The sequence below is a fragment of the Branchiostoma belcheri genome, unplaced genomic scaffold (genome assembly GCF_001625305.1).
Source record: "Branchiostoma belcheri isolate BF01 breed outbred unplaced genomic scaffold, Haploidv18h27 scaffold219, whole genome shotgun sequence".
Lineage (NCBI taxonomy): Eukaryota > Metazoa > Chordata > Leptocardii > Amphioxiformes > Branchiostomatidae > Branchiostoma > Branchiostoma belcheri.
The window spans coordinates 96,214-123,013 of NW_017803702.1; the positions used below are offsets into that span (position 1 = coordinate 96,214).

Below are 26,800 nucleotides of genomic sequence, written 5' to 3' on the forward strand. Positions count from 1 at the left end.
ATATCCGCACTATTCCATTGCTTGCTTAAACCAAACTTAAAATAATTCCATATATGTTACAGGGGGCTGAAATCGTTCAGAAAGTGAACAGTGACTCTGGCATTGCCCTAGGTAGGTATACTTTGAAATTCCATACAAATGATTTCCTCAGGATCAAATTTTTGATAACGCAACTTCCGGTTTTGATATCTCGCGATCTGGACATGCTAGGGTCATGAAATTTGGATGGAAGGTAGCTCTTGTCCTCAGGAAGAAGTCACGTGAGTTCGACCCCCCTAGCGGCTTGTTCTGGACTGCAGGGTGGTTTCTTTAAAAATCTTCGAGAGAGGATAACTGAACAACCGTTTGATGGATCATCATGATTTTTGGTATGTAGGTAGCTTAACCCTCAACAGTACACCTTCCCGGACTGATTAATCTGTACACCTGGGGTCCGCGCGGACCCCAGAGCAGTTTTTTGCTAATTTTTAGAAATTATTAACATGCTACCAGCTCAATTGTTTTGCAAACTGATGTGGGAACCTCTGTGTCCACATTACATACAAAAATCATACATTTTGAACTTTTTCTATTTTTGGTGAAGAAAAGAAGACAAGAAGAAATACCCGATTTTTAAACCCTATTTCAGACTGAAGGGGCTTTTGAGGCCCAACTTTGATCTCAGATAGCGGCTAAACGGCTTGCGCTAGAAGTATCAAATTTGGAGACCTTTCCTAAAATGTCTCTGGAAAAAAGTTCATATTAGTTTAATACTAGTAATTTGATGTTTTTTTGTGTTGCCATGGCAACGGGCTATTTTTTTGAAAATAGAAGTAATTTTGGATTAAACATAAAAATTTTCTGAGTTTTAAATATTAAATTACACTTCTTTTCTAACATTAATAACATCTTACATAATTAAATATAAGTTAAATCATTTAATATGCATAGAATATGCTAATTTGATGACGTCATTGGTCAAAATCCAATATGGCGGACTATATTATTAGCTCTGACATCATATGACATCATAATTACACCAAAGTTATTAAAATTTAATTCTATTACTACACCATTCTCTGAAAACTTGGTAGACATACGATGAGTGCATAAAAACATATAAAAACGGAAATAAGGTAATGTATAAGAACGCCAGTGTATCCATTATGATTGAAAGCAGGCTGGGGTCCGCGCGGACCCCAAAAGAAAATCAGATATAATTTTTTTTATAAATGGTAGAAACGGAGTTTTCTGCACTGTATTGAGAGACAACTTTGTGGGTAACAATTACCTAAAATTTCAGAAAAAAATCTTTAGAAACAAAAAAGATATTACAGCATATATAGTGCTGGGGTCCGCGCGGACCCCAGGTGTACTGTTTAGGGTTAAGCTCATCGTAAGCTAAGAGAATCAAAGACAGGGAAATAGATAACATTCTTGGACCCTTCTAGGTCCTTTGTCCTCCACAATACACCTAGCAAGTGGACATAACTACGGTAACATGACACAAAAGTTATAGGACATGGTAGGTTGACAAAGACAACCATTAAAAATATAAATTTCTTGGCTTTATAAAAGCTTGTCTTTAACAACTCAGTAAATAACATTAGAGTACTCTGGCCTTCATTTTTCATTGCCTGTACGTTCTTGGCAGATCTAAACAATCAGAATGTGACAAGGTATGAGAAGAATATCCCAGTGATTTCCGACTTTTGGAACGTATACAGTCCCCATAGAACAAGGAAGAGTTAATACTGATACACACGACGGTGGTTGAAGCGTAGGAGCTTTCAGTTGCATACACCATCTTTCTTCAGCTGATGACGTGGCAGTCACGTGACCCGGCGGTTGACAGATCAGCACAGGTCACGTGACTGGACGGGTATGTTGTAGATGGGGGGTAATCGGTGGCGGCCGTGGTCCCGGTTTAAGGATGGGGAGAGGGCTCTGATGTGTACCGCCTATTTGACCCCACGCTCAAACCATCTGCTTTCTCTATCGAGGATGGAAATATTCTGTTCTTGATATATACAGTCCTCGGCTCTCGATGTAAAAATTTCTGCTGTATCTCAGTCAGGTTCTCAGACACATGATATCTTGTCACTCTGCCTATAAACCCACCCCTCACCCACGTGCTATCAACCTATTTGGTTGGGCAAACACAAATACAGATTAGACACTCGAAACAGTATCTTCGTACACAAAGGCAACAAACACAAATCGTAAGTCCAACACTCTCACACAGACGCAATGTCGCATCCCTATCCCTCTTTTACAGATACTCTCACGGTCGATGTTCAGGAGAACTTGCACTTCTTGTTCCGCCGCTCAGAACCTTTCAGCGTGCCACGAGGTTCTCTTCCAGTTCTTATCAATACACCGTTAACAAGTCATTTTACAACAACAGCTTCTTTCCCCGGACTGCAAAATTATGGAACTCTCTTCCAAACAGGTGCTTTCCGTCGAACTACAATCCACAAAGCTTCAAAACAAAGGTCCACCGCTATCTCCTGACACAGCTACATTATACTCAATAAGTACCTCTAGCTCTATGCCTAGAAGTGGCCAAAATAATTGGCCTTGCATTGAGAGACACCGTTCTTAAGAAAAACAAGGTTTAAACTTTACGGTAGTTTGTGCCGACGTGGTCTGCAATATACTGATTCCAGAAAAGCACATCGAAGTATGTTCAAAGCGAATTCAAATGCAAAGAACATTTATTCAAAGAACAATTGTTTTCTTAACCAAAGGCAGGCGATGAAAACTACAATGTTTTTTCTTCATGACACAACACCTTTTATAGGTTTAATTACAGGCTTACCTTGAACGTAAGATAGGAAAAAAGAAAGAAAGCGAACGAAAAAAAATGTTTGCCATAGTACTTTGTGCTGGTTAGACGTTTTCCACTTTGATAGTTATGCCTTTTGTCGTCCAAGCTGTAAATCGTTATGAAATGCAAAATGACGAACAGTAGATCAAAATCAGGGAACAAAATCATGACCTGAAATAGCAATATTATTTAGATTGATGTTCCCTGCACACCTACTACAAAGTTTGACATACTTATTATTGGCATTTACTATTTGAAATGCAGTAACAATGGCAAACACAAGGGGGCACTTTTGAACTAACACACTACCATTGCGTTTCAATGACGTAATCGCATTTTCGTCTTGAAGACAATTACATCTGAGTATCGTATTCTTTTAGACATTTATTGCTTATAATGTTTTTCAAAATGACTTTTTCTCTCATAAAAAGACAGGTCAGTGGAAATTCTTCCAAGATCTAATCACTGATTTGCACAATCGTCATCTAACTGCATTATTACTATACCTCAAAACTTTTAAACAAGCGCCTCTGCAGTTTTAGAACTAGGGAACACAAAATGTTATTTATTCGAGTTTCAAGAACTACTAACGTTCTCAGTTTCATGGCAATGTATTCATAGCTTTTTCAGTTATGATGATAAACTACACACATTAGACATATACAAAAGGCAATACAAAAGTAAGCCTTCTTGGTAACAGTAATGGATAACAAAATATAAACAAAACACATAGACTACAAATAAAAAACGATATGTACGGCCTTTTTCCCACTCGAAAATCAAAACCATAGCATGTCCACAACACAAATGTATGCACAGCTGCAGTTAGCCTCCTTCGCTGAATTGTGGGGCGGTTGTGGGGGTGGGGGGCGTTGATTCTTTCGGGGATCGACGCGATTTATGCCGCGGAGGGAAGGTTTTGCTGCCGAGGAAGTTTGCCGAGAGAGAGGTTTTAACCGGTGGTTTTTACAAAGCCGATAGGTTACCTATAGTTGACGTTGACCTCTGTCCCAACCTTTGACCTGACCTTCGCTCAGGTGAAAATGAGTATTGTATTGTCCCCTGTGTTGGTGGCGGCATTAATATAAGTAGAAAAAACTTTGGTTTGCCGTCACCGCGTCTTGTGACTACATGTTGGAATATAAAAAAAAGAAGAAAAAAAACCTTTGACCTACAAAACAAATATCAAGATGATTACATAAAGCACATTAGGTATTTTTCTTACGTCCACGTACGTTGTCTTGGGAAACTCAAATTACTCACATAATACTATTAATAGATAAGATTTCCAAGCGAGTATCCACTTTCAACAAACTAAAATTCAAATTACCTCGAACAGTACTCGAAGTCATTTAGAAATCCTTTATTCGCCCACTTCCCGAATACGCTAATATTATATAGCATGGATGTACCTCATTCGATTACAAACGAGTGCAATATGGATGCCCTCTTATAGTTTCAGGGGCTATGAGGGGATCCTTGTATTCCTCTCGAGATCTCCTTGTAGAACTAGGTCAGGAAACACTTTCGGATCATCGTTACGTAAAATCTTTGACTATATTCTACAAAATTGTTCACGGTTATAACCAACAGTATCTTGAAGACCTAATTACTCCAGAAGTTTCTGTTTCTACCTCTAACAACCTTCGCAACACTGGAACAATCTTGTAGCAGCAGTTCGTTTTGAAACAGCAGCTCGTTTACTTGGCCCCTTATAGTTTTAAAACTACTTAATCAAATCAGTTAAAAGTTAAAAAGTTAAAGAGCCTTCCCGCGTCAAGTGACGCATAGGGCGGCGCCCATCTCCGTTCATTAGCCCTGGGCCACACACAGAAGTCACTACAGCAGGGGGCAAGTCCACTGGTAGTGGTGTGTGTTTAACTCCCATACTCTTTCCCAACTGCTGAGTGCTAAGCAGAGAAAGCAGTATGCACCATTTTTAAAGTCTTAGGTATGACTCGGCCGGGTATCGAACTCACGACCTACCGAATGCAAGGCGAACACTCTACCCACTTGGCCACTGCACCGGTCGAATCAGTACGCCCCTATTTAGACAAACACTTTAGCCATGGTCCCCTGTAGCCTCTACCAGGCTTCGGAAGGCGCTAGGCGGTTGGAAAGAGTTGAAACAGGTCAAATAAATAGACATCATGCATGGGGAGTTGGTCTGCTGTAGAGAACAGTTTGGCTACGTTCCCGGTACTCCTGTGTCATCCTTACACTTGACTTCGAATCGGCACCCTTAGCTTAAACCACAGTGTATTCATATCTAATTTAGTCTCTAGCCCAGTCTGTAACTGCGTGTGTTCATGCGAAAGCGTGGGTTATTTCGTAATATACTGCTCTATTTACAACCAACAACAAGCAAACCTTCTCTGTACTCTTCAGAATATATAATGAAGATACATGCCCCACATCCAAAATATAGCTTAAAAATCGCAAACCCCTAAATATACCATGCCTAACACATTGCCTTCACAAAAAAATATAAATCATAAAATTAACAAGGAAGGGCTATTCCCAAAAGGGACCTCCATTTCTCTTGAATAATATACATTTATTTATGATATTTATCTCGTCTGTGAAGGTATAACATAACAGGTCACTACAACCCTTTCATAACTGTGGCGGGATCATTAGCATGTCTACAAGTATGTGCGTACGAGTATCTCCTTTACCCAAAACCTCAAGATCTACTTTCAATTCGAGAGGTGGTTCCTACTAAGCTGAATCTAAGTATACTTTTTTAATAGATGTAAAGAGGCTTTTCCATTGGCACAACGTTAAGACCTATCGAGGAAAAAAAAACGATTTTTTTTACAAAGACCAATTTAACTTCAAGATCTTACACTTTTATTTACGAGTACCTGGCGATGCTGGGTGGGAATCTGTCTCGTCCTTTTCTTATCAGAAAATTTCAATCATTATTTTCTTCCTGCGTTGATGACCCCTGACTTTACACTTGATTAAGTTTCAAGGTTACGATGCACTCGCTATTAGGATTCTGCCTCTCCGGGTTCCTTTCTTCATCACCTCTGGCCTTGGTAAGGGCAAACCTGCACAGACATCAGGTGGTATAGGACTGATTAAGAAAGGAGGTTGTAGTTTTCCTTTTAATTGGCGGGAAGAGCCTGGCCTAAAGACGACCTTTACCTCAACAAGGGTCTGTGAGACATTTTCATGGGTAGGGACGTCTATAGCTGACACATGTGGCGGAAATGATAAAGACGGAAAATCCATAAATACCACGATGCCCCTGGTGTATGGTCAATTCTTCTCTGTGTAGAACGTCTGGAATGAAGTTGTTCTTTTGTCCTTCGGTCTAGGTCATCCTAACTGCGGTGACGCCCTTATCTTCATAACGAAACTTATAATTGTTTTGTGGTAAAAACACGAGAAAGTGTTTAAACAAAATGAGAATCTTTGAACCGCGACGGGGGCCGACATCGTCTACCAGATATCGTTGACCCAGTGTTGACGGCACACTCCAAAGAAGCCACGTAACAAGCTTCACTGGGTCAGTCTACTGAGGAAGACCAGAGTGACTGGTCGAAAGCTCTAGGAGAGAGAATTTTTTGTGTTGTACCAAAAGCTTTAACTTTAAACAAAATGAGAATTGATGAAGATTTACCATGTGACAATCACCTCTTCCAGATATCAAACTTGGGACCACACTGTAAGGTTTGAACCACTCACACTGGGAAGTACCCTGCTCTTTTCGATAAGTATGGTGGGTTCTTTGAAGTGCTCAAGGTGTGGTTTCCTTAAACACGGGACCTTCGGCTTTACGTTCCACCTAAGAAGATTCCCCTAACCGAAGCTAGTTTGGCATTTTACAAGTCAAGTGAGGAACTAGGTGTAAACTGCCTTTCCCAGGAGGACAAAGATGGAGCCTGCCATGGATTCGAACCCAGAACCTTCAGATTCGAAGTCAAATACCCTAACCACAAGTCAACCTTTCCACTTCAAAGTATTTCTTAAACAGTTTGCAAGTACTACCAGCACAGAATACGAAAATCTGTTTTAAGCCATGAGAAAGATTGACATTTATGAGGGGTAAATTCATAACCTAGCCACGTCCGAATATTTCTAATGTCACTGGCATTATAGATGATTATGATAACAATGGAATTAATAGTGTTGCTCTACCTTGTGGCCAGTGTACCCAAAAACTAATCACTTTGCTGTTATCCTCCTAGTGCAGATTTGATTTACCCAACTCTACAATTGCAATCTGATAACTATCGATCTATCACTTCTTCTTCTTCTTCTTTACTCATCCTCTTCTGAGGTGCAGCGCGTGAAGTTCTATCCCTTATGATCAATATAGTAATTATATTGCCTATTATATCTGTGATTATTTATATGTTCAAAGGGAGACACATTTTTTCACTGCACCCTATATGAATATTCAATCGCTATTCAAGACATAACACTTAGACAAGAGATGCAACAAAATGTCAAAGAAGGACGATTTCAAAAAATTACCTTAGCCTAATTTCATGTAGGAAATGATCGTATTTTGGACAAATTATGCAGTTATGTTTTCCACAAATGTGGTGAATCGTCATATTTACAAATACCAGGTGTAGGTTAAACCTGTGTCGATGTCCTTATTGAATTTCTGCTACAAAAATGTGTATTTGGTAAAATTTTTCTGTTCTTAAATTGTCACTTGCCTCCTGTGTGAAGTAAAGACATGATTTACCATGTTTCCAGGATTTGAATCGTGTGTTCTTTTTTTGTTTTCTGGATACTTTTATTATATCCCCTTGAGGCAGCCACATACAAACCATATAAGAAATTCCTACCACAAGAACGCCCACACATGACCTTTCGCCATTTTAAAAGCAACCATTCGCTTTAGTCAAATCAATTAATATTATTAAAGCCTTATATATCATAATATGTTAGGACTGTAGGGGTCCGAATCTCATAATTGACGTCGTGTATTTTTATATATCCTGTTATCTCTAACGCCTCAAGATCTGGAAGCTGATTTAGTCTAAATAAGACTTGAGAGAGACTCGGCATGCTGGTTTCTTTTGTCACCACCGAAATAAAACTTTCTTTAAAACGCAGGTGGAAGAATAGAGGCAACTGTATTTCCTAAAATGGTAAAATTAGTGTAAAGTTGTTTTTTTACGTCGAGGTCATATTGATCGTACGTTGCTCATTCTTTCCCTCATTGCTCATTCTTTCCTTCATTGCTTTCGTCTCAATAACAAGACAATTCACCAGTAGTGTTATAGTATCTAGCTAGATTCTACGTGGTAACCACATATCGTGTATAGATTTTAATTGTGAAATCGTTTTCGAAATGTTTTAATAGTGTGCTTGCTACGTTTTATGTGTACAATGAAAGAGTGTACTAGATTATTGTTTTAATGCGTAATTATGTACGTATGTAATAATGACAAAATTCGGGTATCAGCCCACGTGAGCCTTACCGATTAAAGTTTGAATTTGAATTGTGCGATTTTGAAAATTTCTAAGCTTAGCCTCAACGCCGAAAAGAAGAGTGTATGCACTGAAAAGAAAATAATGGCAAAACAGCAATACTAACAAAACAGTAACAATCCATGTAGATTGTAAGAGAACAAACAAAAGATAACCATTTAAGACGGTCATTTCCGTAAGACACGTACATTTGCAGTACTGGTGCAATGGCCAAGTGAGTAGAGTGTTCGTCTTGCATTCGTTCGGTCCTCAGTTCTATCCCCTGCCGAGTCATACCGAAAAATAGTACTTTATTGCTTTCTCTGCTTAGCACTTAGGCCACACCGTCTTAATTTTATGGATAACATCCTCTGAAGACCCTCAAACTAGTGCGCGTGGGCGAATAAAAAAAATTCCGACCAAAAATAAAAATGGTACTAAACCACAGAAATACAAGGCAGGTATTGTGAATTCGCGGCAGTACTTAGTGACGTATACAACAAGCCGGTACATGCTGGCTTTTTGCGGAATGTATCATAATATTAATCGGCACGCACGGTACGTATGCTCTGAGTTTTTGAGTCGTGGAGCTTCGGTCGCCTGGATGCCCGGCTCCGTATTTTCGCTAATTACCATGAACTACCCAGGCCTTAGAGCCAGGCCAGAGCCTCGGTGGACGTGATTTTTTTTTCTAGAACAGGCAAAAATCAATGCGCGAGCGGATGTCACCCATCAAATAAAGTCAGTGTGGCCTTACAAAGGGGAATTCAGGAAGCTAAGGATCTCATACTTCTGTTGTTTGCTTGTGCAGTCATGTGAGTCTATATGCTCAGACCATCCCCTTTTGAAGACCGTCTATTAACGGCATAGCAACGTGTATTTATGAAGGGCATGTTTTCAGTGCGGGCACCCGGTTGTAAAGTGTAGGCAATCACTATAAGTCTTTGAAGATATGAATATTGTTCTTTGAGATGTAAAACCATACTTTCATGGGGATTCATACAAAAATACTTTGTATGCAGTTATACTGTTGCTCATCACACATCGTCACATACATAGGGAGCGTCTTGATGATTGTGTAGTGCAGCATGTTGCTTGATTATGTTTCCCCTATGATAGGTAATGGCCATTAGAGAAATCAAATACATCGCCGACAAAGACAGACTCGTCTGAAATGATAATGGTATTGCCTGCAACTGCTACACACCCGGGAGATGCTAAACTATATCATGAAGCAACCGAGGATAAGTATGATCTACAGGTAATCTTCTAATCTTTTGTAATTAAGAGATTGGTAGTTTTCTTGAGTGTATTGTATTGCAATTTGAAGTCTTTATGTAAGTGGCTATGTGGAACAATATTATTGTGACAAACTCATGCAATCTAAGGAAGAGGCATTTGTGCCTTTCTCTGCCAATGTGAGGTTGAATTTGTGAGAAATGAAAGAGTTCTTGCCTGGTAGATTTGACTCCATAAGGTGTGTGGGGAGGGGGGCATCTGTTGTGACAATCATATGTAAAGTTACACTTAGGGTTTAAGCTACAAGATGACAGCACGCAAACAAAACTATTTGCATAAATATATAAGTCCAAAAGTATTTTGAGCAAAGTGGAAATTTTACGAAAAGGACATTCAGTTTTCATTCAAAATGTAGAATTTGTGGGTAAACACTTGCCAAAAACCTTCAAGCTGATATTATAACTCTATTTCACTTCGATAGCGGCCACTCTATACTGTATCAAAGTGTACAATCGTTATATTTTATATACCACTACGGTTAGGAAGGTTACCATTGAGCATATCTACTACCGCAATTTAGGCTACAATTTCTCAAATCGCATATAACATTATGTTAAATAATGTTGTGATCAAACGTCAGAATTAGGACATAAAGGCAATGATACTGGTAATACTCTATGTTCTATGTTATTTTAACTTTCCAATAATTAAAGATTATATACTAGAAGTCTATCATTTCTAATGAGTTGCTGCATACATGTATTAATTAGATAAGAAACAAATACAAACGCTGTGCCTTCATCTACAACAGTTTATTATTCATGAACCTTACTTTGGTGGACAGAGTCATAAACGTTACTTCAGCTTGTTTAAAAGACTTATCTAAGTACTTGAGTTGCTGAAGTAACTTTGTTGTTAGTTTACGTCTTGACTTCGTAACGACTTGAAATCTTGTCTTCGCATTTTATATGACTGGACGCCAAAGGAAGATATTTAACAGCAGACTGCAGACCTCTTACACGTTTGGTGTTTGTATCTGTTTTTTTCATGTTGCTATACTACCAGACTCATACCTGCAATCTTAAATATAGCGCTTTTAACATCTTGATTATATATGCTTATACATAACAAGCTGAAGTCTAGCTTTTTCACGAACATTGTCGACCTTTTTTTCATCTTAAAAGCTTTGCAATGATACACTGGAAGACAGGTTTGCAATTGTGCACTGGACTGGAAGACAATAGTGATAAGGGTGTTTCGCAACCACATTTAGACTAGAATTAGACTGTAGACGAAGTTCTGTATTAATTGGAATGTTCGTTGTATCGTTTGTACACAGATACTGCGATAAATATTCGTTTACATATTATATCGTTATCATGAAATATCTAATTTAATCTCGTTGTTGGTCATTCATGTAAATCAATCATTGCATTGCATCTACAGAAGATGTTGTTTTGATTATTATTTTTCTATGAATCCTCGTAATGTTAACGTGTACAATTGACTAGAATGAGATTTGTATACTGGACTGCTAAAATCAATTCTTTACGTATGCTTTAAAGCACGCTTAAAGGGTTCTTTAACCCTTTACGCATGCTTTAAGACATGCTATAAGATATGATTTCGTGCAGTTCTATGCCTATGTCTATCCTGGTCTAATAAGGAGCTAGAATGTATGGTCGCACTGTGCTGGTTCATTGTTGAAACAGTCAAATTCAGTCATATCCTCTTCAATAGATTTCCTTCCGCAAGCAAAAATACTGTTTTGATGGAAGCGTAGTAGTTATGCGTAAGTCCTTTAGTACTCATGAACTCTCGGCGATGTCGCGGTAGGTTCCGGCGGTAGTTCAGCAGCTCATGGCCGTTGCCGGCATCTTCCAGTAGAACCTGGCACAGCCCTTGGCTCTCCTGATCATCCCCCGCTTGTCGCTCGGCGGGAGGAGCTCCAGTTGCCGCTGCTCCTGCGGGGACAGGTCCTGGCCCTTGGCGTAAGCCTCCACCAACTTCCTCAGCAGCTGCTTCTTCAGAAGAGTCACCTGGAATTCAGTCTGGTAGAGAAGGGAACGATGTTAAAATAACCAATTGAATGAATAAATAAGTGAATGAATGAAGACTTTCTTTGTACTTTCATACCTACAAAGTCACAGCAAAAGAATGGCTTGTATATACAAATATACAAAACATTATGAGACTATCACTACCAGTTTTAGATATTAGTCTTCTAACTACACTTTGATGTTAAAAAAGCAAGAATGGGCAAGTTTTTGGATTAGATATTTTTCTAGGCTTACAATCATGAGATGGTCAATTACTAGACGATTAGCAACAGGCAAATGTGCATTTCAGGTATTTCTGATAAATTTGATTGTTTGCTTGATTACTATCAATCATTAATTAAAGAATACCAGAATACATATGAAGTAACAATACGGTACTTGTGTGACATAAAGAATACTCTAGACTCACAATGTAGAGTCGTACCAAAATAGAACACCACCACACAATTAGAGCTACAATGCTGAACATTGTCAAAGAAATATTACATTAGAAATACCGCATCCCGATTAGTAAATGGTATCAGAGTACCACATTTACAATCACATAATGGCAGTTTTAAGTGTGACATGAATATTACTGAAAAGAACCTTATAAGACACAGAATCACAGCCTAGCACTGTACAACAACAGCACAGCACTGCACAATTGGACTACACAGGACCCCCAAAACGTCTAATCTATTACGTCACAAGAGTACCATCACCAATGTCCAACCAGAGGAAAGACGACCACCAAATACAGAAACGTTCACAATATTTGGTGTAACATTTAACCATAGAAATGACTTACTTTGAACTCAGGTTTGGGAAATCAGACAGCTCCCCTACCTTAAACCTTTATTTATTCTGCCCCTCTGAAACATGCATAGCATAATGAAATTGTCGTTGTTGTAGTCGTTGCTTAATTTCTTCGCCCTTGTTTCGTAGTCTATAGAGCAGGTTTTCATCATCAAGACTTAGCTTACAAGAATATAATTCAAACGTGCATCACAATACAAGACACAAGTTGTTTTTGTAAAATAATAATCTGATTTAAAGTTTGTTTCCTCTTATAGTGGTGACCATGAAAAAGTATAATTCACTTTAATTGGTACTTTGGATTTTTTAAAAAATATCGTTTTAAAGATGAATTGTAAATCATTTAAAAGAAGATTTCTTGCTTTTTGGGTCAATTCTAATAAATGGCACCCAGCAGCAGCATGTAGATTTTTGAATGCATTTGCACCAATACCGACAAGCCTGCAGTTTTACATGGTTAAACATTACTTCTTAGATTACTTGAGTTAAAGTCTAAAACAAGTGTCAAACCCTGCCTACTGACTCTAATTCTTTAACAACACCGGATATCAAAAGCATAGCATTAAACGTTCCTAAATAAGTGCTACTTAAAGTACTAAGTGACCCAGATATTAGACCTAATGCACTTTCTACTATAGTCTCAGTAATAGTCCTCAAACCATTTGTTTGAAGAGCATATCAAAAACCACTTGTGTTAAACTGTAGACATATTTACATATAAGCCATAATCACTTCAATATGTTCGCCTTCCATTTTGATTTAAGGTCTATTTCTTTAACACAGGGTTCAGCAAATGTGTTCAGACACACTGTTACTGGAAACACAAGAGTGGAATTTCGTTGTCCATAGCTATTTCATGTGACTAGTCCCGTGGGCTAAATGACTCCTCATTACGCAATCCTATCAAAAGCTAATTAATTAGTTTTACACATCAGCTCTCCCAAAGCCTGCCCTGCTCAATTACACTTTGTCATCGATCCCGTCACCGCTATTAGCAGAAGAAATGGGTTTTAAGATTTGCCCCTTATTTGGTCAAGGGGACTTTATTTATTAAAATTCCATTTCCTCTTAAGCTGTAATTTCTGCGAAGTGAAATCCTGATCATTGTTAATCTTTTCCCAAACAAAAAGGTGTGAGTCTAAGTGCTGATTTCCATTAAATTTACTTTCCTTTAGAGGGGGAAGAACGAGGCAAAACATCGTTTTTCTGGTACTGATAGGATCTGTGTGTGTTTATTGGAGTCATCTGGGCAACACAACTTCGTTTAATTCAAGACCCTGTGGAGAATATGGCCTTTTGAACATTGTCGAGATTCCCCGGACCATGGTTAGGAGAAACTTGCAATTGGCTCTGGTTGGCTCAGGTGTTCTGTGAGGCCGGCTTCTGTTCGGCTACACCAGCCAAATGTTTTAAAATGTTTACAACATTTCAATGGCTTTACTATGTTTTCGGGACTAGTTGACTAGATGTTGAGAAGAGGTCAGTAGTGGTTGGATCTTGCTGGCAGTGGTTAAATTTGACTCACATTTGACTAAAATTCGATTCATGTACAGAGACATGCGTGGGCTAACTCTGGCCAGGCTGCCTCTGATCTTCAGCCAATATTTGTTGGTTGGTTGGTTGGTTGGTTGGTTAGTTGGTTGGTTGTGTTGGTTGGTTAGAATGTGTAACGTGGGGCTTCAAACACGAGAATCTTATCATTCCTCCACTTAACCCTAAAAAGCCTTGACAGGACAATTTGCCGGACAATTTGAAGGTGTCAGGGCATGACCAAAACCTAATCGTGTTTCTGACTAGTGTTGGCCAGGTTAAATACGGCACATTTGCCATGATTTGTGTATTACTTCAGAAAATACAAATGTTGTTTTAAATGGCTTTCTTTCCAAAAAGCAGGTTAACAGAACATGGGTTGTGGAAAGATTGACAGGCAGAATGGCAAGAAATCAGACAATGGAAGTAAGGTCTTAGCATATGGTCAGAAGCTAAGCAGAAACAAATGATAGACGCGGAGAAATTAAAGATTCCCTACCTTCCGGCGGTCTGAAATATTATTATGATTTTTTTTCAAAGAACGCTAGGGGGATTGGTATAAAGCAGATAAAATACTAAAATGTAACATAGCGGCACAACTTTGAATATCTCAAGTATTATGGGTTATTATTAAATCATTCACGTTAATTTGTTGCTTCTGGCATTGAGAGTCTGAAGCTCATTGCTTTTATGTAAATGTATTGCCACCTAGTCAATCGCACGTTAAAGACTTGGTGTCTAGACTTCTTGCATAATTTCCTGCTGAAGGTTCTGGATTCTCTTATCTGCAAAACCGGAGACGCCATATATATCAAGGCGGTGCAAATTACTCGTCTTTGGTAACAATAGGTTCAACAGGTTAGATATAGAAACAATGGGAACAAATGAATTCTTTCTGCCGTAAAACTAAGAAAAATGTACGTCGCACTCTTCTTACAGAATTTAGATAAATAACTTTTTTCTGTTTAAGTTTGCACCACGTAATTTTACCAGGTACTGTTTTTAAAGATCTCAAGAAAAATTTAGTGCTTATATTCCTGGACAAAATCATAAATAACTTTCGGAATAATTTGTAATGTAAAACAATGTAACTGTTCAGAAAATGTAACTAAAATGATTATTTAAAATACAAAGGGATACAACCAATTATATGGCATACCAACAAATTATTTGAATAAATGATAAAGAATTAAAAAAAGACATGAGCGAAAAGGGCCATTCAATTGCAATATGGTTTATTGTCCTTCTTTGAAGCACGCACACATGCAATATAACAAACAATAATGAATACTAATGGAGGCTAGAAATATCGGATACAAATTACTGCCCGAGGGAGTTTCTAGCCTAAAAGTATTTTTACCAAAAGAAAATGCTCATATTCTTATGAAATCTAGAGATAGACCCCCATAGGTGTACTTGAAAGAAGGCCTCATTTCTGATAGTGCCTGTTTCTTTTGTGTAGAATTTCAAGGCACAGATAGTCCAAAAATAAAGTATTATTCTACGTACAACAGTTACTTGAAAAATGAGAAACTTTTCTCCAGATTTCTTGTCTTACAAGTCGATATATATATATATATATGGTCTTCATAAACGGGCTAAATGCTGGAGCTTTCTTTGATTTCTATTTACTTCCAAATCTTTTATTCCAAACTTTATTGAATTTATTTAATATTGCATTTATCATAATCGTTTGTTTGTCACCAAAATAACACGGAACAGAAAGGGCAGATTTACTAAACCTTCTACATCCGCCCTTTTTATTATGATTTCTCACAGAAAATCATACTTTTGTCTTTCTACATATAAAGAAACGTGCGTGATTTTAAAGAAAAGAAGAAGTGTCTGAAGTGACATCCCAGCGCAAAGACAGTTGTTGGATGTTGTTGGTTCCGCCTTTAGAACATGCAGTGGTGCCCCTTCCAGTACATGCATTTGATATGGCGGAGCTTCTTGCCTGACTTGCTTCTTCTCTTCTCGAGCATGCTTGCGGGGTCGGCGGTGGCATGCTTCAGGGCCAGGAGCTTCATCATGTACCACCTGGTAAGCGGGTCGTCAGCCTCTTCATAGGGCTGTTATAAAAATATAACATGCAACATTGCAAGCTTAACCATGCAAACACCATGCACATGCAAGCTGTATATGCTTCATACAACATGCCGATTCAAGCTGGTCTTCTGTGTCTGCTTTTGCATAATACTTAAGTCGCTTTCGTAAGGCATTTCAAATGTCTGATGATAATTGATTTTTGTTGGAAGACCATGTCAGTGGTTTATGCAACTTACAAATTTGAAGGAAAGTAACACATGCAACTGGTGGTATAGATCCAGAGTCGGAGGAAAACTATCCGATCAAAAGAAAGGTCTGATTGAAAAAACATGTATGCATTGTGCATTCATGATAATTTTACATATCTTTTTTACTTATTTTTTTTGTGTGATCAGACCTTTTTCAGACAAAAGAAGTCCAGCTTAATCTTCAGTTTCCATATTGCTCAAATATTCTAACAAACCAAACCGCATCGCAAGCACTCTGAATCAAATGAAATATCATTGCCATTCCAAAACAGAAGTAATATTTTTAACAATCATAATCCATTTGGAATTGATAAGACAATAACGTAAAGAGTAAAACGTAACATGCATAAATATATGTGCAGCAATAACCATACTTCTCCTACCGATGGTGCCTGAAACAAAGCTTTTGATTATTTTCGCATTTCAGTAAAGAGACTAAACACTGTTTAGTGATTTCACTTTACACGACCACCGACCCATTCACGTCACATGCACCTGCACATGCACCACTGTGAAACGGAACAACAAGCACTGAATACGGTACAAATAACGGCGCGCTGCGGCAACGGTAACGTGCTCATCGGCAGGTCAAAAACAGCTCTTGATTGCTTTCTTGTCCATGATTTCCATGGTACAATAAGGCTTTAACACGGAATATTTTGTCTGTGATTTTCATGATACAACAAGCATAGCATATAATATCGGTACATTCCGACCATAATTTCCCTGAGACAACTACAAATGTAACAATTAATGCGGTACAAACAACAGCGTCCGCGGCAATGCCAGCGTACTCATCGTCCTGTCACCAAGAGTGCCTGGTTGCTTTCGCGTCCATGATTTCCATGGAACAATAATCATTTAATGCGGAGCATTCTGTCCATGATTTCCATGATGCAACAAGCACCTAATACAGGTACATCCCGTCCATGATTTCCATGAAAAACCAAACAATTAATGCGGTACAAACAACAGCGCTCCACGGCAATGCCAGCATACTCATCGTCTAGTCACGAAGTGAATGATTAACTTATTACTTTCTTGTCCATGAAAAAAAAAACATGCAATTAGTACGAAAATTTTCGTCCATGATTTTCATGAAACAACAAACGGTATTATTAATGCGGTACGAACAACAGCGCGCCGCCGCAACGCCAGCATACTCATCGTTTGGTCACATGGAGACGTTTAATGTTATTGCTTTCTCGTCCATGATTTCCATGAAAAAAAACAAGCAAATCAATACGCAACTTCCCATCCATAATTTTTTTATGAAATAACAAACCGTTAACACGGTACAAGCAACAGCGCGCTTCGGCAACGGCAGCGCACCTATCGTCTAGTCACAAAGAGCCTGGTTGCTTTTTCGTTCGTAATTCCATTATAATAATCAAGCATTTAATACCGTAACGGTACATCTTAATGATTTCAATGACATACAGAAAAAACTGTACGAGGAACAGCGATCAGCGGCATGACAGCGTACTCATCATCTGGTCACAAAGAGTGCCTGATTGCTTTCTTGTGTGCGATTTCCTAATGTCCTCTGAGTAATGGGGAGTTTTAAACAGCTTTGCTGCATACTAGAACCGCGTGATGTGAATACAAGTAGATTACAGAATATACAGATGCCGAAATGCCTTACCTGTTACGTTTCGCAACAAGTAGGTAAGAATTAACTGATGAAATATGAATAATTTGAACCGTGTTTAAGAGATTACTTTTCCCTTTTTCATTACAGCTAACAAATAATTTCCGGACTTTCTTTTTACTGCACCTGTTACCATTTTGAATATATAGTTCCGTAAACATGTCCATTTTTCTGAACTTTTGCTACCGTGAACATAGAGTAAAGTACATTATCAGAAAAAATTGATACACTGCCTGCAATCCTGTTTTAAGCATAGATTGACTGAGCCTTTACGCATGGTTTAAGGTATGCTAAAATAATGCATTTCAATATATATGCAATAAGCTTATTCGTTAGAGTTAGATATAGACATGAACGATTTAGGTTCAACAGGTCGTTACTATACATATCCGTGATATTCATCGTCTGGAAAGCTTGTGTCTTTCGTATGCGCCGAATGGCGGTTACACAGCACATGAAAAAAGATTACGATAAAGCTTTTGAATTCTATGTGATCGACCCAAAAGAAAAGTATAAAGCCATTGATACAACTGCTGAACGCAAAGTTTCACTCATCTAACGCGTACTTTTCTTCCACCATTTATATGAGACTTTTTCCGGCGTACATCACTCGCGGCGACCACTGGCGTGTAAAAATTAAAGTAATTGGCACTGATGAAGGCTTGTATTAATGGCCGAGATCAATAGACCGCCCACTCACCATTAAGAAAATGGTGTCCGTTGAGGCGGACTGTAATAAGATCCGGCTAATAAGAACTAGCTAGCTATTCTCAATTCAGTCGCTGTAGTCCACAAAGCATCTGTGTGCACCAACTTTTATACTTTGTATTTTATACATCCCTAATGCTTAGGATTGTGATTTTTATAGAAGAACCGGTAGATTGAATCACATATCACTGAAATAAACGCTAACTTGGATCCAATGAGGAAAACTGTTAATGATAATGAGAGCAATGCCCCTATGATGAACAGGATGCTTTCTTTGTAATTTGCGTTATTATTTGCTACTAATTTATGGTATCCTTTGGGAATTAAGGTTGGCACCAAGGTATGTGGGTGTTATCTTTATCTGTCCCTCTGTGCTTATTAGGCCACCTTATTGCATAAATGTAGGCCGTGTAATTTGGACGTAGGCCGTCTTATTACACGGTTCAAGTAATTCATTGGCCCTAAAGCTCTTGACATCGTCAGGGTAAGGCTACGGTGGTTTGCCTTCATGTGTTACATAGTGGCCAAGACGCCGGGAAACCTTGTCCAAAAATTAATCAAGATTTGTACGGATATTGTGGTTTTGTTATTTGGCCCTCATGTGTTACATAGTGGCCAAGACGCCGGGACACTACGTCCAAAAATCAATTGAGATTATATGCGACCGTAAACTAGTATATATCACTGCTGAAGTAGTTCTGTTCTTGATTTTGCGGCGTCATCCATGTGACTGTAAATATAAAAGAAGTGTTCGTGGCGAAACGATTGTGGCTTTCCTTATAAACCCAAGTTTGAACATGGAATAAAAGAGATTAGGTGGCTTTGAAAACGTTTAAAAGAACTGAATTTTGCAATTTTTTGTGTTGGGTCGTGTAGCGTACTCGACTTGGAACCAAGAGGTCCCGGGTTCGAGTCCTGACATTCCACCGATCTTGTGTCCTTGGAAAAGGCACTTAACACGACTTCCCTGACTTCGCTCAGGTGCAAATGAGAATTGTATTGTCCCGTGTGTTGGTGGCGGCATTAATGTAAGTTGAAACAACTTGAGTGTGCCGTCACCGCGTCTTCTGATTACATGTTGGAATATTTTTAAAAATATCAAAAAAGATTTTCCTTCCAATCTTAAAATGTGTTTCCTGTGAAGAAAACTTTTTTAAGTTATCGCTAGGTTTCCAGACCGTCCAGCGTTTGGCCTTGTCCCAAGCAATGCTCATTTGATTTTCATTTATGTGACCTTATCGATTTTTACACATAGAGTCATAACCTAGTTGACCGCAATTGAATTGTACTTAGCATTTAGATAAAATGTCTCACATTATTTAGCATGAAGCTATTAATAACTGCCACATTCAACTGACCATGGTAACCTCTTTCTGCAAGGTTGTGTAAAATATGCTTTCATCCATTCCAAAGTAGTACTTTTCTTGTCATCTTAGGCCAATCAAACCATGCCATGGAAGGATATGTGATTTAAAGCGCCCTGTTATTTAATGTTATAGACATAATTATATGAACGGCATAGAACGTTTGCTAAAGAAAGACACTGAAAAAAGGAAAAAGAAACACGGAACCAAAAAATGTATTTGCTTTTTATGTAAATGTTACTTTGCGCCCTTCTGAAAATGAAAATAAATGGCTATCCTAGGTTTTAAAAATGCATATATTCATCATGTCATTCTTGGTAAATACGAATGATTTTATTAAGCCCATGTAAAGTGTGAGTTATGTCTGCTTAGACAACACTTAGATGTCTTCTCTACATAACATTTATTGTCGGGGGAAATCCAACGTTTCATCCTATAAAGATGAGTTTGTCCTGCAATGGCTCTGTACGCCTTCTCTATACCGTAATATAACTTTGTGCGAGGTAACTTTAGTGTTGTTCAATCACTTGATGCCTGTGAAATCGGTACTCAGAGTGATGAAACAGCCCATACGTCTGGAGAGATCGTTGTTTTCTTAATCTTACAGGCTCATGAACATCGCATTTGCTCATCCGCAGCTCCAATTAAACCGTTCCGGCTGGACGGACTCAGCATGATGCCAGGACAAATCCACAGGGTGTTTTGTATTAAAGGCATCCAGTGTAATTTCAGGGCCGCCAAAGAGTCAACTTTCCGGTTATCCTTACGTTGTAGCAAGGACATTATACTGATGTATAAAGAATGTCCTTGGTTGTAGTAAGTTGAATCGACCCTATCCCAGAGCGTGCTGGTATTTGTGAGGAAAAAATGCGATGTCGCTGACGGTGAACGGTTGCTTGTTTTGTATCGTAACTTGGTTTTAACAGAGACGCCTCATGCACATATATGTACATTGTTCCGAGGCTGCTTCAAGTACGAAATAACGACGAAAATACGGTAAGAAATGTCAGTTAATGTCAATATCAGACAAATTCCTCATCTAACATATTTTTTGTGTGTGTTTTGCTGCATTGGAAACATGTTCTGCGCTGACTGTAACGGCGGATAGAAGATAAAATTGCTTCTTGACCATTCGAAGGAAGCTTACTGGTTAAGGTTTAGCCAAATCCGTCCAAAACGATTTTGGGGTTGTCAAATTTTCCAAGCAAGATGTGGGAGAATGGACCGCCGACAGTGATCCTAACACAGTGATTTGTAAAAATACGGATGAGGGTTGCACGGTAGATGCACGACTACCCCACGATTGCTTTCAATTTGTGATTGTATAAAGATCGTACACTAAGGCCCGATTCACACGTGCGTCGTTTTTATGTGTCGGGCGTCGTTCGACGCGCGCGCGCGCAAGCTGTACGACACATTTTTCAATCGTATAAACAGGCCCGCCACCGCCGCGCGGCGCCTTGTGTCGTTTTTTCTGTGGCACCTCCTGAAGGTGCCACAAGTGCGTCGCGGCACACAGCGGGATGTCTGCGGCGAGGAAAAACTTCATGTAAACAGACCTGCGTCGCGCGCAGCTCGCGCAGCCCATTTCCGCATCACAGAAGGTCAAATTTCTTCATTCCCGCGCTTAATAAGCCTGAAACCCACGCCATGCTCCTCTGTTTGTTTGTATCTATTTATTCCACTTCTGTATCAACTTCTACTTGTTGTTAGTTGTTTCTTCGGATTATTTTGTACGGATTGTTTGCTATTAAAGCATTACTGCTTGTTTGCTGAGCATGGCAGAAGTCAACAGATCCAAAGGGTCCCAGCAGTTTCTATCGAAAAAAATACTTGCTAGTAGTAAATTGCTACTTGAAAAGGTGTGACCCTTGGTACTCTTTTGTCAGCAAGCTTTGCGACAACTTATAAAGAACGAAAGGAATAAATCATGCTGTTTCCTTTAATTTAGTTGATATCGAAGTTTATATAATTCAACACTTCGCGTCTTTGGACTATCTGTTACTGCAGTTACTTGTTACCTATTCCATCTTTCTACTTAATACTACGTGAGCTGTGCGTCGATCATTTCCTCCTTCGCAATTAGTTCCCCATCTCTGAAATTGTGTTTTCATTTTACTTGCATATCTGTTTTAAGATCCATTCGTTAATGGGTTGTTTGAAGCAGTAGGTTCAGAATCGTAGAGATTAATTAATACACGCCTACAATATCCCCCGAGCTTAGCTTTCTTTCTACACGAGCGCTTCCGAACTTTGGAGAGATACAATTTGGAAACATCCAAGTGCCATGAATTGCTTAGAACCTCGCGCTAATGGTCATATCTGAAATTATTTTTATGCAAAACAGATTAGAAATCCTCTGGAGCAACCTGCGAATTCAAAGTAACGATTCTAACACGTACTTTTGAATACATCGTGAAAGCTATTGTATTGTATATCACCCCCTCATTGGGCAATCTGCGATAGCTTCTTCGCAACACGCCCCAGGGCTTTAGTAGCCTCTTCTGGTTAACGATTCCAAACGGAACATTTGGACTGCCGCTGCGTTTAACGGATCAAAAGGACATGTAGTTGCCAGCCGCCGCGGGTTTAAACCTGCGCTGAATGTTGTCAAACAGCCGCATATGGTAGCCAGACTCAAATATTATACCCACCGTAAACATGAGTAAGCGTTTAGTAGGGCTTTCCTGATTGTACTAAATCTGCCTGACCGTTAGAGGAAATCATGTTTTATGGCTGAATAATCATAAACCAACAGTTGAAACATTTCTCAGGACTTAATGGGGGAAGAATCTATGCAGGAGTGGTAAGCTCTTGATGGCATACATACACAGGAGCTTGTCAGAGGTTTGGCGCATCGCCAGCACCGTTATGGTACATATCTAAGTTGTCTGATATTGGCTGAAAGCCCAATAGAACTCCGGAAATCTTCTTAGCTTTAGTTAGGCCAGAGCAAGTAAATTTTATGGGTGACATCTTCCGTATACTCCGAATTTAATGCGAGCGGGCGAAAAAAAAACAAGGCGTGCCGAAAAAACAAGGTTCCTACATTTTGGTTTTGATTCAGTGGGGATATCACATATACACAGTCAGCATGACATATCACTGCATCAGAGTAAAAAAGCAAAACATTAAATCAAAGCTTTTTCTTGTTTCCTCTCTTCATATTTATCTTCCATCCACGTACCAGCATGGTAAGAGACATTTTTTGCCATTTTCGGCATGTTGAGCACTGTAGGAGGGCAACAAAATTTCTGTTGTTTTTTTTCCAAAATCAGGCGAAAATTGATGTTATCCATAAAAATTACATGCTGTGGCCTCAGATTGCGTTAGAATAGCCTAGAACCGATTTGCTTTCTCAGTTCTTAATGATAGTATAACATCTATGGTAAAGTATTATGTTTGGATGATTTTTGTCAATGTCGTATTTAGTCTAATAGAGAAAAAATTCCGACTAATGCCAAGGGAAGTGCCAGGGACCGTAATAAATCTTGGAGACCTCTCATGGAGGAAGCAACGGGCCAGGTACTGGCATAAGCACTTAGGCATATTTAGTGAAAGTTAAGGAACAGGGCCCGGGATTTTGAAAATTTGAATTAAAAGGAGGTGGGGTCGTGTGGCGTAGCGGCAGAGTGCCCGGGTTCGAGTCCTGGCATGCCACCGATCTAGCGAGAAAGGCACTTTACACGACTTTCCTCACTTCGCTCAGGTGGAAATGAGTATTGTGTTGTCCCCTGTGGTGGTGGTGGCATTAATGTAAGGTGAAAAAAGATGAGTGTGCCGTCACCACGTCTTGTGAGTACATGTTGGAATATAAAAAAAAGAGGAAGTAATGCACGGACATTGAATCGTCTCTTGATTTTTTTTTGTAGATGCCATGAGAGACGTGGAAGTGTAGCAACGATTTTTTCCCTCTTTTCGGGAATAGCTAGTGGTACTTCATCGTTGCTTATAGAAAGATGTACGCACTCAAATGTTTTCTTTATTTCAACATGTTATCATGTTATCGACGTGGTGACGGCACACTCAAGCTTTTCTTAATCTTATTTTTATGCCGCCACTAACACAGAGGGCAACAGAATACTAATTTTTACCTGCGTGAAATAAGAAAAGTCGTGTTAAGTGTCAAGTGCCTTTCCAGAAGGCACAGGATCGGTGGCATGGCAGGACTTGAACCAGGGAACTCTTGGTTCCGAGTCGAGCACGCTGCCGCTGCGCCACACGACTCCACTTTTTAGTTTGAAGATTTATCAGCCAAATCTTGCGTTTTACAGCTTACGGGCGTTAAATCTAAACAAAATTCTCTCTTTGAGGAAGCAACAAGAAAGCAGTAGGCTATTAGTTACTTCCACCTGTTAGAAAGGGTTGCTCGCTTTGCTATGCCGGTGCTAGATTTGCAGTGATTAGTAATAAGCGACTGAGGAAAATGTTAACTGTATTCTGAAACAGAGCCTTTGGCTCCGCAAAAGCCTTTGTAGACGGTACGAGTTCACCGAAAAGACCCGTTTCAAATGTTTAAATCGCCAATGTGTTCAACAGTCGTGCTAAAACTGTTCAAACATCCGATACATTGTCGTTTGCAGCTTCGCAAAAGTCAGAAGGTGCAATTAAACATCCTTCGTCAGATTTTTTACTTCGCAAATTTGTTCAAAAGTTGCCCTAAAACTGATTTTAAAATGTTTCATGTTATGTCCATAGAGCATTTAGTCTTAATGTATTGGAGAGCTAAGAGAAAGATACCGATTTCATTTAAGATTCAGATTTTAGAACGGCGGTTGCAGAAGAAAAGCTGTTATATTTGGTCTTTTTTTCCGTGGCACAAGGCGATGTTGAGTTACGGCAAACATCTTGAGATACACCCTAACACGACAATGTCATTTTCTTCGTCGTAAATGTTTCCTTTAGAATTATTTCTTTCTGGAGAGCTGTTGTCGTTTTTGTTTGTTACGCATAACCTGTAAATCGCCTTTAGGCGTAACACACCAGTTTTGTACAATGTAAGTACAAGCTGTGTAAGACTGGACTATAAGGTTTGAACCAGGAGGGTCCACTATTCTTTTCAATAAGTGCGGTGGGTTCTTCCACATGCGTGGGGTGTGCGTCTCCTCAAACACCGGGCCTCCATTTACCACCTATCCGAGCGACGTCCCTAACCGAAGCAAGGTACTCATTTTCACCGGAGCAAAGTGAGGAAAGTCGTGTAAAGTGCCTTTCCCAAGGGCACAACATCGGTGACATAGGTGGGATTCGAACCCGGCACCTCTTGGTCCTGAGCCGAAAACGCTACTGCTACGATACACACGGCCCAGTTTAAATTCAAGGCATGGACCTTTTGTTATTTCCAGTAAAAACGCTGTTTTTCAGGTTGCTATCATAGCAAAAGCATTAGCTTCTTTTAGATTCGACGGGAGGTCATTTTTACCCCACAGCTGAATTTCTAACCATCGAAGTGTTTTTCATCCATTTTCTTTAGTACTAAACCAGGTGACATATTTGTCTTATCAAGACAGCCCTGGTCTTGAAAAATGTCGATTTCATATTGTCAAAAGGTATTTGCCGCATCAGTTCAGCCAGAATGCTAAAAAAACGACAGTCTCTACTCAAGAACCCGTAATTTCTTAACGACTGTAACCAAAAATGTAGCGATTTTATTTCCCAGCCCTTACATTGGCCACCTACTGGGGTATCTTCGTCAATCATTAGCAAGACTGCGCGTTGCCTGGTTGTCAAGCTTTGCATCAATTTTGATGCTTTTTGCCTGATTAGTTTCCTTACGTTCAAGCGGTGGCCCTCCGGCTGATTTACTAAGTACTGTAGCTTCAAACAAAATTGTCCCTTTCAAGACACCGTGGCGTGGGAATAAAAACAGCGGGAAGTGAGTTCAGTACGTCAGGAGAAAAGCTGTACTCGCTTTGCTGTGCCAGCGCCAGTTTTTCAGTAATCAGTGGTAGATAACTGGTAACACGTCAACTTTTCGTTTGAAGCAGAGTCTACAGTAACCTGTTGCCAGCTGCACATGTCTAAACAAGAGCGCCGCTTCGCACAATGCCGTAGTTCAAGCTGAGATGACAAAAACTAAAAAGGTCAGAGACACATGTCAATGAAGGTTAGACATTCTGGTAATAAAAGACCAAAGCAACAGTTACTGAAGCAACCGGGTGGGTTTTTAACATCTATTCAGTTGCTTAAGTAACCGCTTCGTTTAAATCAGTTCTAGAGACAAGGATTTTCTGGATTGAAATTAAAAATAAAACATAGGTGACTGTACCTGTTCTAGGTCTTGTTCTATGTCCTCCAACTCTCGGCTGTCATCGCTGATGTCTTCGGACGAAGTCGGCTCGATCGCCGCCAGAGCCACCAACAGGAGACCGAAGAGGAACAGGAGTCTTGCCATGCCGTACGGACGGAGGGAAACTTCTGGTCGAGGATGAGACAGACGTTAGCAGGATGTTCGCTCACGGCTGATTCGCGGGGTCTGGGTTGAGCTCCGGACCGGTCCTGGCTGGTTTTATATGTCCTGGTGATGAAGTCGTGGGCGGATGCTCTCTCACACAGTCTCCGTCTTGGGAAGTAATTTACATATACGCACGGACTACGAAGTACTATTATCGATTCTTATTGGTCATCACCAAAGTAGCGAGAGAGATGGCATCGATTGTCAGGAGCCGTGTGCAAAAAAGGCGTGGCCAAGAGTAGCTAAAACTGGTGGGCAAACTTTATGTACAAAGTTTAGAAATTGATCCATGGGGGTGGGGAGGGGGGCTAAACCGATTCTGTGGTCACGATAATGCTCGCGTGACTACTATAGTACAGCACACGCCTACTATACTTTTACATGCACAGCTGTATGGCAGGCGTAGGTGTATCAGACACCTGCTTCACAGGCATGTGGCAGTTAACGGCTA

At 39.6% G+C, this 26,800-nt stretch overlaps 1 protein-coding gene across 2 annotated transcripts; it reads right to left on the reverse strand.

Annotated features, from left to right (window-relative positions):
* Positions 1-10,534: 10,534 nt before the first annotated feature.
* LOC109470074 lies at positions 10,535-26,418 on the reverse strand. Of its 2 annotated transcripts, none has more exons than XM_019768851.1 (2): positions 26,164-26,418; positions 10,535-11,538 (listed from the first exon to the last, which is right to left on the reverse strand). In XM_019768851.1, the coding sequence occupies exons 1-2, from the start codon at positions 26,287-26,289 to the stop codon at positions 11,338-11,340; spliced, it is 327 nt and encodes a 108-aa protein (XP_019624410.1). In that variant the 5' UTR covers positions 26,290-26,418; the 3' UTR covers positions 10,535-11,337. The 2 variants fall into 2 exon arrangements, with proteins under 2 accessions (XP_019624410.1, XP_019624411.1); XM_019768852.1 differs by lacking the exon at positions 10,535-11,538 and adding an exon at positions 15,645-15,947 and having other exon boundaries at positions 26,164-26,411.
* Between the last annotated feature and the right edge of the window lie 382 nt (positions 26,419-26,800).

Bases quoted from the DNA above. Each gene is read 5' to 3' on its own strand.
- LOC109470074 (XM_019768851.1), bottom strand. From the start codon at position 26,289: ATGGCAAGACTCCTGTTCCTCTTCGGTCTCCTGTTGGTGGCTCTGGCG. The intron at 11,539-26,163 runs GTACAGTCACCT...CTTCTCTACCAG, and splicing joins TAGAACAAGACCTAGAACAG to ACTGAATTCCAGGTGACTCT.